We start from the raw sequence: 10,671 nt of genomic DNA, 5'->3' as shown, positions 1-10,671 counted from the left end.
GGATGAGGCTGATGAGACTGAAGAATCTGCGAGGAACGAACTAGCGGCTGAGGAATAATTATATATTAAAAGACAGCAGCATTATAAGAGGCCAACCAGAGTGACAGAGTGTGTTACTTTGGTGAAGGATATTTGTGACCAGCTATCCAGGCCAGTCTCTAAAGACTTTACAAGGTGTAAAATGTTGCTGCCGGAGTACTGACTGGAAGTATTGCTGATATCATGTCTACCATCCTCTTAAAATACTCTGTCCAACAATATAAGTCTCAGGAAGAAAGGTGTTTTAACGCTTATTAAAAGAAAAACATGCATTCTTGTAGTCGGGAGGGGACATTGACAGAGGATTACTGGAAAAGTACACAGTAAGTACTTCATAGTACTTGTGGGGGTAGTTTCAGTAGTACTGAGTCCAACAGGATCAATCTCACGAAGAATTAATGGCAACAAAAAATAAGTCCCTCATCAAACTTAGCAGAAGTGGCTTGATTTTGTTCTCAGCAGGAGACTTTGACAGAGTATTTCTCAAAAAGTACAGAGTAAAAGTACTTCAATGTATTATAGTAGTAGGCTTACTAATACAAAGTCAAACAGTATCAATTTCATTAAGAACTAATGGTAAAATTGTCTTTATCACTCATCAAAGATAGCAGATAAACATGCATTAGCGGAATGATAGCTGAGGATTCTGGGTAGTGTAGTGTCTTCTGCCATCCTAAACTCCGAAAAAATATTTGTTTCTCCGAATCGAAGGGGGAAAATACAAAAGCATTGTACACAATTTAAACCAATCAATGTTGTGTAATTAACAAGGATAATCTGGTGTTTTTGAGTTGATCACTGTAAAATCAATCGACAGTAAGGAGAATACTTACTTCCGGGTGTAAAATCTTCCGTTATCCAATGGGAATGGACGCTCACATTGGTCTTTGCATCCGTTTATGAAGCTGAAGGAGACTTGGCGCGTCACAACTGCACGCCAAAGGACCCTGACCAAGCGTCGCTATTGGACTATCAGGGAGTGAGACTGTGTTGCCGTGGTAACGACAGAATCTTCTTCTGGTTTATTGTTGTTATAATAAAAATGATTATTATTACTATTAAACAAAAAGCATTTGAAATACAGTCAGTAGCCATCGTCATTCCAATGTGGGGGGAGTGGTTTTCACCATCATTATCATCATTATATATTTTTTAAATGACTAATATTGGCCTACATGATCAAATAGGAATATAATTATCTTTTAAATAACGTTAACTAAAGGGAACAATCTATTTGACACAGCTGAAGCTCTGGCCTTCCTTAAAAACTAACTAATTTAATAAAAATCACAGTTGTATTACACACAATGCACTGTTTTTTGAGAACAAAAATTCATAACTAATGCACCATAATACATTCTGACGAAAAATAAAAATTATTATGAATACAAATAAAATGAAAGAAGCCTCCCGTGAGTTACTACAAGCTATAAAGTAGATTTAAAAAACGTTTTATAGAATAAAAGCTCACTGCGGGACATTGTAGAAATGCGTGTGTGCACCACGACAAAGGAGCCTCATTCACTTTACATTGGGGTTGTTTCCATGGTGCAGACACGTAAATGTAGCAGAGTCCGTGACTCCACCACGCACTGCGGTGTTAAGGAGTCGTGGTGGAGTCACGTATTCTGGTGAGACCAGGTTGGTCTAGTTCTACATGTATTCACATTATATAGACAATGTTTCCACCTAGTAAAACTAAAGGCTGCACGAAACTCAGACTACAATACAACCATTCTGTTCTGCTCTAACGATTCAATTTATAGATGCCGAGCTACTTTCTCCTGGGGAGGGTGAGACGAGAGCATCTGTCAGTCATCCTAGTGGCCCCAGATCGCCGTGGTTCGCAGAGATGACACAGATGGTGGTGGGCCAGCCCTGGGCGATTCCTCAGTTCTGGGGGGCGATGTCTCAGGAAGCAGGTGCAAAAGGGGCGTTACCCGCTCTGGGCCAACCTCTCCAGGCTTGGCTCCTGAGAGGGACAGGCTGAGACAGGGGGGATTGTCTGATAAAGTTATCCAGACTATCCAGGCAGCAAGAGCAGGATCCACCACAGCCTGTTACAGGCCAAAGTGGTTGGGATTCCAGCGATGGTGTGAGGAGCGGAGAATAGAGCCCCTATCTTGTACGTTGGGCTCTATTCTATCCTACTTACAGTTACTGGTGGACAGGGGGCTTGCTCATCATTCCACAGTTAAAGTGTATGCAGCAGCCATTTCATCCTGTCATGAGGGATTTGGCGGCAGGTCAGCCTTCAGTCAGGCTGACCTGCCTTATGTCGCGGTTTTTGCAGGGGGTCAGGAGGCAGCGCCCAGTAGTACACGCCTCCTCCCCGCAGTGGGACCTGCCGTTGGTGCTCGAGGCTCTGGTCACAGAACCATTTGAGCCTCTGGATCTCTCCTCCCTGAAAGCACTGTCATGGAAGACAGCGTTGCTGCTTGCCTTAACTTCAGCCAAGAGAGTGTCCGAGCTGACCGCTCTATCGGTGCACCCAAGTTGCTTGTTAATCCGGGGTGACCGTAGCGGGGCTACACTCAGGCCGAACCCCTTCTTTGTTCCCAAGAGCCTAAGGAGTTCGTTCAGGTCAAGAGCTATTCAGTTAGGTGGCTTTAATCTTCCACCCCATATTGAGGCCAGGGAGGCTAAAATGCACCACCATGTTATGTGGAGCGCACGGCTGCCTTTAGGCGCACTGAACAGCTGTTTGTGTGCTTTGGGGGTGTAACAATAACTGCCTATGGGCAGGCGGGGAGAGCCTTCCTCGCTATTTTTTTCATGCACGCGAGGTAAGCGTGTCTGAGTGTGCTCTACCAGCCAAGTAAACTGCGGCCCCGTCTTCTCCACGGTCACAACCGGAGGAGAAGGAGTTGCGGTGCAGTGGCTGTTAACCAAAAGCCGGTCAGGGGCAGTGTGATGGGCAGATGTTGTTGGACGACAGCGCGTTTATGCATCAGAGCCTGTGTAAGATATAACGAGGGGTTACGTATTGTAACCCTAGTTATATAAGCACAGGCGGAGCCCTCTACTCGGGGCCCTGTCTGTCCTATGCCGCTCGCTGAAGAGGGTGTAGGATGACAGTCAGGAGGCGAGGCCGCCTTTTATACCGGTGAACTTGCACGCGTATTCAGGTAGGCCCGCCCCGGGGGGCGGCTACGTTTATAGATATCCCAGTAAGTGAATGCTTGCATGGTATGGTTGAGAGGTAGTACCCATAGAGTCCAGTAGAGGGCTCCGCCTGTGCTTATAACTAGGGTCTTTATGCACTTTGTTGCGTGTGTGTGAGACACTGAAGAGCTCCCCAATTGTTGAATCGCGGTAAAGAAATGCTGTGCTGTAGCTGGCTAAAGCGAATATCAGAATCAGAATCAGGTTTATTACCAGGTAGGTTTACACAGACGAGGAATTTGACTTGACGTCATGGTGCGTACATACAAATAAAACATGAATGAAAACAGAGGTAGAGAACTAGAAAAAATATTAAATATAATAAAAAATATTATACTAATATTGAAGTTAGCAACATTATCATTAAATGATGAGCAGTGCAATTAGCTAACTGTTGTAGATAGAGCACAGCTAAAGCTCACAACTTCATTTGAGAGAAAATAAAAAAGGGTTTACTTGCTCAGTTTTTTGTTTCTTTTGACTGATTAAGCTACTGCACTTTTAAAGGCAGGGTAGGTAAGTTTGAGAAACCGGCTCGAGATCGCTAGAATTTGAAAATACACAACCGGAGAAAATCTGCCACTTCCTTACAGAGCCCCTCCTCCAACACACACAAACGCGCACATGACCAATGAGGGCACGAGATAAGTTTGTGCACAGATGGAAGGCTGACAGGCAGGTAGGCCATCCAGTTATTTTAGCCGGGCCGGCTAAAATGATTGGTCGTGCTTTTTAAAGTACTACGGCTTCCACAGATGACATTTTTTTATGGATTTTTTGTCAAAGCACTTAAGATATTCATTGTTATCGGGATGTTAAGAGCATTCCATGGAATATAACAAAAAGTGTATCTCGAGCTGGTTTCTCAAACTTACCTACCCTACCTTTAATACTGAAGCAAAATAAGACAGACTGACAAAATAGAAAAAGAATGTCTATAAAGAAATATGTAGGAACACACTACAATATACCAAACTAAGTATGCAGAATAGTTGCATTTTTGGTTTTATTAACATTGAAATGCAGTGAGATAGTGTGAGTTTAAGATGTGCAAAGTGTAAAGGGATACTAAAAGAGCAAGAGAGGTTAAAAAGGAAGAAATATAAGGAAATGTAACGCTGGAAATTATCCAGTTTCAGAAGATAGCCAAAGGTGAAAAATAGACATGAAGGAGGGAGGGAGAGAAAGGGTGACAAAGAGAGAGGGACTTTCAGAAACAGAGAGAGGAAGTGGCAGTGTACTCAAAGACTGAAGAGTTAGAACTCTCCGCTCTGACTCTCACTTCATGACAGATCATCATCTGAATGATCTGTCATCTGTATCGGAAACCTACCTGAGTGGAAACCAGAGTGTGTGTATGGTGAGTAGAGTTTGTTTTTTTATACTTCACCACATCTTAATGTTTGCATTAGGCTAGAGATATCTTTCAGAGGCAATATACTAAGAGGATGATGCCTGTGACCTAAGATTTTCAACGACATAATTACTCTGTAGGTATGTTAGTTTGACAATAAAGAACCTTGAACCTTGAACCTTGATGTGCAAATACTAAATATAACTGTTAAAATATGAGAAGTGTAATTAACAGTGAGTGTGCTGTGCAAAGACTGTTGTCATTTAACATTTCAAAAGTGCATTTCTTCCTCCAGTTCTTCACACAGTTAGAGTTTAAATATTGCATAACACCAACAGAAAGAAGCATATTTTAAAGTTGCCTGTTTGCCCAGTTGCTTCTTTTCATTGTGAAAAAATTACTTCAGACTTTTTTGATCTGCAACATTAGTTTTTCTGCACCTAATATAAAATATGAAGGTTAAAGAAAATGTTACTTTAATTTATTTCAAATGTATGTAAAATTACAAAAAAGGCAAGTGCCCAAATTAACCTCAATACTGAACAAGGCAAGAAAATATACATTTATTATAATAACTGCTCCCTTTATAATGCACTCAGACGGAAGTTACATTTGCAGAGGAACGCAATATAGCAAGTAACACCGACCCCCACCCGCCCCCACACACATGCACTGCAGATATAATTAGAGAGATCAGTTAATAAAATAACTGTTGGAAATGATATCATTAACACAGGAAGAAAATATTTAGAATCTCAAAGAAAAAAAAACTTGCTTCTGAGATGTATTTGAGGAGAAATATATAGTAGCAAGAAATGGAAATACCCAAGTAAAGTACAACTACCCCAAAGAATATTAACTAAAAACACTTTAACCGAGCTCCATGTACATGCAGCGACATTAAACTAATGATAGGGATTTTTGAGTAATTTCTCAAATTGATAAGTGTATATCAAACTAAAATATGTAAAATATCTGTAAAGTATGTGAAGAATGTTCAAAAATAAATTACAATATACAAATATATACAAACATATAAGGATCTCTGCCTTCACCAGCTGCTACATTAAAGTGATATTAGTAAAACATCCCGACAAAGTGAAGTATATAAGTGTAGTGTAAAAAATATTGCTGATACATACAAAAATACTATAAGAAAAACATTAATAAAATACATCTAAAAAATATTAGTAAGATATTAAAATGTGTTAAATATAATATAATATATATGCGAAAAGAATATTCATAACATATACAAAAAAAGCATTAAATGCACTGAAGGTCAAACCGTAGACTGCATGTAACATAATATTTGCAAAACAGTCAAATCGAAATACTTAAAGGTGGGGTAGGTAATTTTGGAGAAACCAGCTCGAGTGCGCTAGAATTTGAAAATACACAACCGGAGAAAATCTGCCACTTCCTTATAGAGCCCCTCCTCCAACACACACGAACATGCACATGACCAATGAGGGCACGAGATAAGTTTGTGCACAGATGGAAGGCTGACAGGCAGCTAGGCCATCCAGTTATTTTAGCCGGGCCGGCTAAAATGATTGGTCGTGCTTTTTACAGTACTACGGCTTCCACAGATGACATTTTTTAATGGATTTTTTGTCAAAGCACTTAAGATATTCATTGCTATCGGGATGTTAAGAGCATTCCATGAAATATAACAAAAAGTGTATCTCGAGCCGGTTTCTCAAACTTACCTACCCCACCTTTAAATATATTTTTAAAAATAAAATAAAGACAAAAACATTTATAATGATTTTTTACTAAACACTGCGCATGTTTTGTCAAATTGCTGAAGAGGTTTCATGATTTCCATACATGTGGGTTTTTATATTTGCAGTGTTTTTGAAACTGCTGCGCGTTCCTCTTAATGTTAGTGTTTGGGCCATACAGGTTTGCACCTGTAGGCCACCGTAGTTTTGGCCAGGAATTCATGGTAACAGTGCTTCTTAATTGGAAACTCTCCTGGTTCAATAAAGCTTTAAAACTAAAAAGAGTTAATAGACAAAGGTCATAAAAAAACTAAAATATAAAATAACTCCCACAAAAAAAAAAGCATTAAGACTTGCTGAACATTAAAGTGTGTTTTTGTGTTTTCAGTGATGGATCACCAGAACACCAGCCAATCAGATTATAGCAGCATCTTCCCGCGGCAGTGCTGTGGTGGTGTGGTGCTGCCGTCGCTATACATTCTCACCTTCGTGGTGGGCCTGGCCCTAAACAGCGTTGCCGCCTGCATCTTCTTCCGGGTGCCGAGCGACTCAGGGCTGGTGGTGTACCTGAAGAACATGGTGGTGGCTGACCTCCTCATGCTCTTCACCTTCCCTTTCAAGATCGCGGCGGACCTGGGGTTGGGGGGCTGGCAAATGTATGTGGTCACCTGTCGCTATACCGCTGTGCTCTTCTACTGCTCAATGTATGTGGGCATGGTCTTCATGGGCTTAATCAGCCTTGAGCGCTACGTGAAAATCGTCAGACACACCTCCTCCACCACCTCCAGCACCTCTAGCAGGTACAGGTTCTTATTTTTTATTTTCGTTATTTACCACCATTTACCTTAGAGGTCTTCTATCATGCAAAATTCACTTTTTTATGTCTTTTAAACACATACATATGTGTCCCCGGTGTGTCAGTAGACTCACAGTGTCAGAAAACAAAACCCTCTCTCTTTTCCTCCGTACCCAAATCTCTAAAAACGGGGGTACAACGGAGCTGATCCGGATTTGCTGCCGATATGACGTCATATCGGCAGCATGTGGGCTGGCTTTACACCCACGGCCCTATCAGAAACGTTGCTATCAGAAACAATGCGCAACGTGTTTTGGAAGTAATATGGTCTTTGTTTACATTAGCAAGCATCGCTCACACTCAGAGCTAACCTGTACTGGAGAGAGTATGTGTAAAAAGTAGGATATAAAAAGGTCTACCTTGTGTTAAACCCGTGAGAGAAAAAGCATTGGAACTCCATACTGTTTCAGAAATAATCCCTGAAGTGGTTTGGAACACAATATGGCATTTAATCATGGTAGCATTTAGTTGACAATCTGCCAGCAGAGAGGAGACCTCACTGCTTGCCTTGCCGTGCTCCAAAGGGGGCGGGGCCAGCATCAGCCGAGTTCAAATTTAAAGCTACAGTCACAGAATCAGCACTTCTCTAACAGGCCTGAGATAGAGGGATATGAGGGATGTCTAAAATGCAGGATCTGTTTGGTATTTTGAGCAAAACACATCATAGACATGTTTTTTATATATTTTTATATATCCGAGACCCATAATATATGCCTAAAAATAGTATAATATAAGACCTTTAAATAGTACAACCCTCCCGAATATAGTTGTGTCCCTTTAAAACAGAAATAATATAACAGTGCAGGAATGAGTCGTTGTTAGGGGAAATTCAGTTTTTAAATTCAGCAGTGAGGTGTTTACTGGAGTATTTTTATGTTGTGGAACAAAACGTTAAAATTAGGGCTGTCAGTCGATTAAAATATTTACAGTAATCGCGATTAATCGCATGATGTCCATAGTTAATCGCGATTAATCGCAAATTAATCGCACATTTTTTATCTGTTCTAGATGTAGCTTAGAGGAATATTTTTCAAGTTTTTAATACTCTTATCAACATACAGTATGAGTGGACAAATATGCTTTATGCAAATGTTTGTTTATTATCATTGGAACACTGACACATATTCTCCTGAATATTCTCAACACAACAACCTCTGAACAATGACAAATATTCTCCTGAATATTTTCAATACATCAACCTGGAACCTCTCTCTCTCTCTTACACTCTTTCCCAACCCTGTGTACTTCTCTGCATTGAGCCAGTTGCTCAAACAGACAAGCCTTGTCGGCGAAATGCCGCTCCTCTGTCTTCATCTTCAGTCAAAGCATGAGACTGAAGTTCCCACTGTGGGTCAAAATAATGCGCTGTGATGTGCAGTCGACACGTTGGATGCGATCCGAATTATCTAACGCAGCCCCTCATCCTCCACAATGTTAAGCTGTAGCCACCCATTTGGCTATCACTGTTGTTGTCCAGGCGTCTCCCCGGCAAACTTTCAAGCGTGTCTAAAACACCTTTTTTTGTATCCATATCTCTCGCTAGAATCTCCCACCATCCAACTAACAACAACGACAACAACGTCAAGCCTTTGGGCTCTGAAACTACGGGGCGGGCCGAGGGCAAATACACATGCGTTAATCGCACGTTAAAATAATTAGTGGCATTAAAAAATTTTATTAACGCGTTAACTTGACAGCCCTAGTTAAAATGTATTCAGCATGTGTTAACCACTGACCTTATTTCAGGCTACTAACCAAAAACACAGCAAAAAAACCTGTTAACTTCCAGAAAAGGGAACAGGCAATGCTCAAATGCTGACTCATTTTCAGATTTTAGGACCCACTCCTGCAGCTCTCTGAAAGTCTTTAAAGGTCCCATGACATGGCCATTTCTATTACTAGAATAGATTTACATTGTGCAATTTTTGCTGAGGGGGGGGGGGGGGGGGGTGTGCTGAGGGGGCTGCAGCAGCCCCATCTGCAGAAGCTACATAAGACACAAGGGGACGGGTAATAACTGGAAAAGCATGACATGGGACCTTTAAGTCATGTTTAGACAATGCGCCTGGTGTGTTATTACACTCCTATCCATTTTACTGTACCTTTACATTATTTTTACTGCTGAATCTATATTTAGCTTAAACCTTAGCTTAAACCTTTCTTCTTTAGTAGGGTGAGTTCTATGTAAACTCTTAAAGGATACTTGTTTTTTCTTCCTGCAGGTCGAGGTGGTGCAGGGTCTCAATGCTGCGCCTCCTGCAGAGAGTGGGCTTTGCGCAGGGGCTGGCGCTCTTCACGTGGAGCTTCCTGTTCCTCTGCTTGCTGCCCAACGTGGTGCTCACCAGCAAGCCGGCTAACGAGACAAACTTGCAACTCTGCATGGAGCTGAAGACGTCGCTGGGCCTGCAGTGGCACGATTTCTCCGTCTTTTTCAACAACGCCCTCTTCTGGCTGACGCTGTCCCTGCTCTTCTTCTGCTACACCTCCATCGCCTGCCATCTGTACCGCTCCTACCGCCGCGTGCGCCGCGACGAGAGTGACGTCTGCCGGAAATCGAAGCGCAGCATCTTCAGCATCCTGATAGTGTTTTTCGTGTGCTTCGTGCCGCACCATGTGCTGCTCTTACTGTACACGCTGTGCGAGAAGTGGAAGTCTAGCTTCCTGCTGTTACAGCTAAAGGAGGCCACGCTCTTCCTCTCCGCCATCAACGTCTGCCTCGACCCCGTCATCTACTTCCTCATGTGCCGCACCTTCAGGGAGTCGCTGATCAGGAAACTTTCAGGGAGAAGGGGGAGGAGAGAGAGGTGGAAGGGGTCACATACCACCGGTCAGTCTGTCACATATTTAGGAGGGGGACAGGAGGTTAGGAAAGGAGAGGAGGAGACAAGCGAAGGAGGCTAAAGAGGAGAGGAAATCAAAAATATATTTGGGACAGCAAGAGCAGAGAGGAGAGGAAATGAGAAAAGAGGAAGGGGAAAGGGGGGAGACCAGGCAGAGTCTCTAACAGGCACGTGCACAGATAGACCCCAAAGAGGGCTTGAGCACCTGCCCTTTTGCCCTGTTAAAGAAAGGACATTTTTGTCAAATGTAAGTTCCAATGTATTTTTTTTTACGCTCGTGAACTGTTAGCGCCGTGTTATGCATGCCCACTGCACTTTGCGGGAGTGCTCACAGCGTAAAGCCAAAACTCACAGACATTTCAATGATTTGTACGGCAAAGTTAGGTTTGGAAACGGTATCATTTCCTTTTTGGCGGGCATGCATAACACGGCATAACACCGGAGCCTCGCTACGGGGAAACTTTGGCGCTGTTCCGAGTTTGTTCTAATCTATCAAAAATTGAATGAAAATTGTTAAAAAATGAGGGAAAATATTCGGTTAACGCGACCTCTGATAGTGAATCTGATTTATTTTTAGAACAAAAAACATGATATTTTGTCAAGTTACAATGTGTTTGTTTGCCTTTTATGTAAAAATTATCTTAAATCAATGAAAAAAATAACCTGTGTCTAATGCATAAAATATCAGCA

General features: G+C 42.0%; 1 protein-coding gene across 2 annotated transcripts; it reads left to right on the top strand.

Annotated features, from left to right (window-relative positions):
• Positions 1-4,494: 4,494 nt before the first annotated feature.
• LOC117498532 (P2Y purinoceptor 14-like) lies at positions 4,495-10,458 on the top strand. Of its 2 annotated transcripts, XM_034150689.1 has the most exons (3): positions 4,495-4,564; positions 6,674-7,085; positions 9,364-10,458. In XM_034150689.1, the coding sequence occupies exons 2-3, from the start codon at positions 6,676-6,678 to the stop codon at positions 10,040-10,042; spliced, it is 1,089 nt and encodes a 362-aa protein (XP_034006580.1). In that variant the 5' UTR covers positions 4,495-4,564; positions 6,674-6,675; the 3' UTR covers positions 10,043-10,458. The 2 variants fall into 2 exon arrangements, with proteins under 2 accessions (XP_034006580.1, XP_034006579.1); XM_034150688.1 differs by lacking the exon at positions 4,495-4,564 and having other exon boundaries at positions 6,478-7,085.
• The last annotated feature ends 213 nt before the right edge of the window (positions 10,459-10,671 follow it).

The sequence above is a fragment of the Trematomus bernacchii genome, unplaced genomic scaffold (assembly GCF_902827165.1).
Source record: "Trematomus bernacchii unplaced genomic scaffold, fTreBer1.1, whole genome shotgun sequence".
In the NCBI taxonomy this organism is placed as follows: domain Eukaryota; kingdom Metazoa; phylum Chordata; class Actinopteri; order Perciformes; family Nototheniidae; genus Trematomus; species Trematomus bernacchii.
The sequence above is the reverse complement of the archived record's forward strand: the minus strand, read 5'-3'. Positions and strand labels throughout refer to the sequence as shown.

Excerpts from the sequence above, each read along its gene's own strand:
- LOC117498532 (XM_034150689.1), top strand. The coding sequence starts at position 6,676 with ATGGATCACCAGAACACCAGCCAATCAGATTATAGCAGCATCTTCCCG. Across the intron at positions 7,086-9,363 it reads ACCTCCAGCACCTCTAGCAG|GTCGAGGTGGTGCAGGGTCT; the intron begins GTACAGGTTCTT and ends TTCTTCCTGCAG.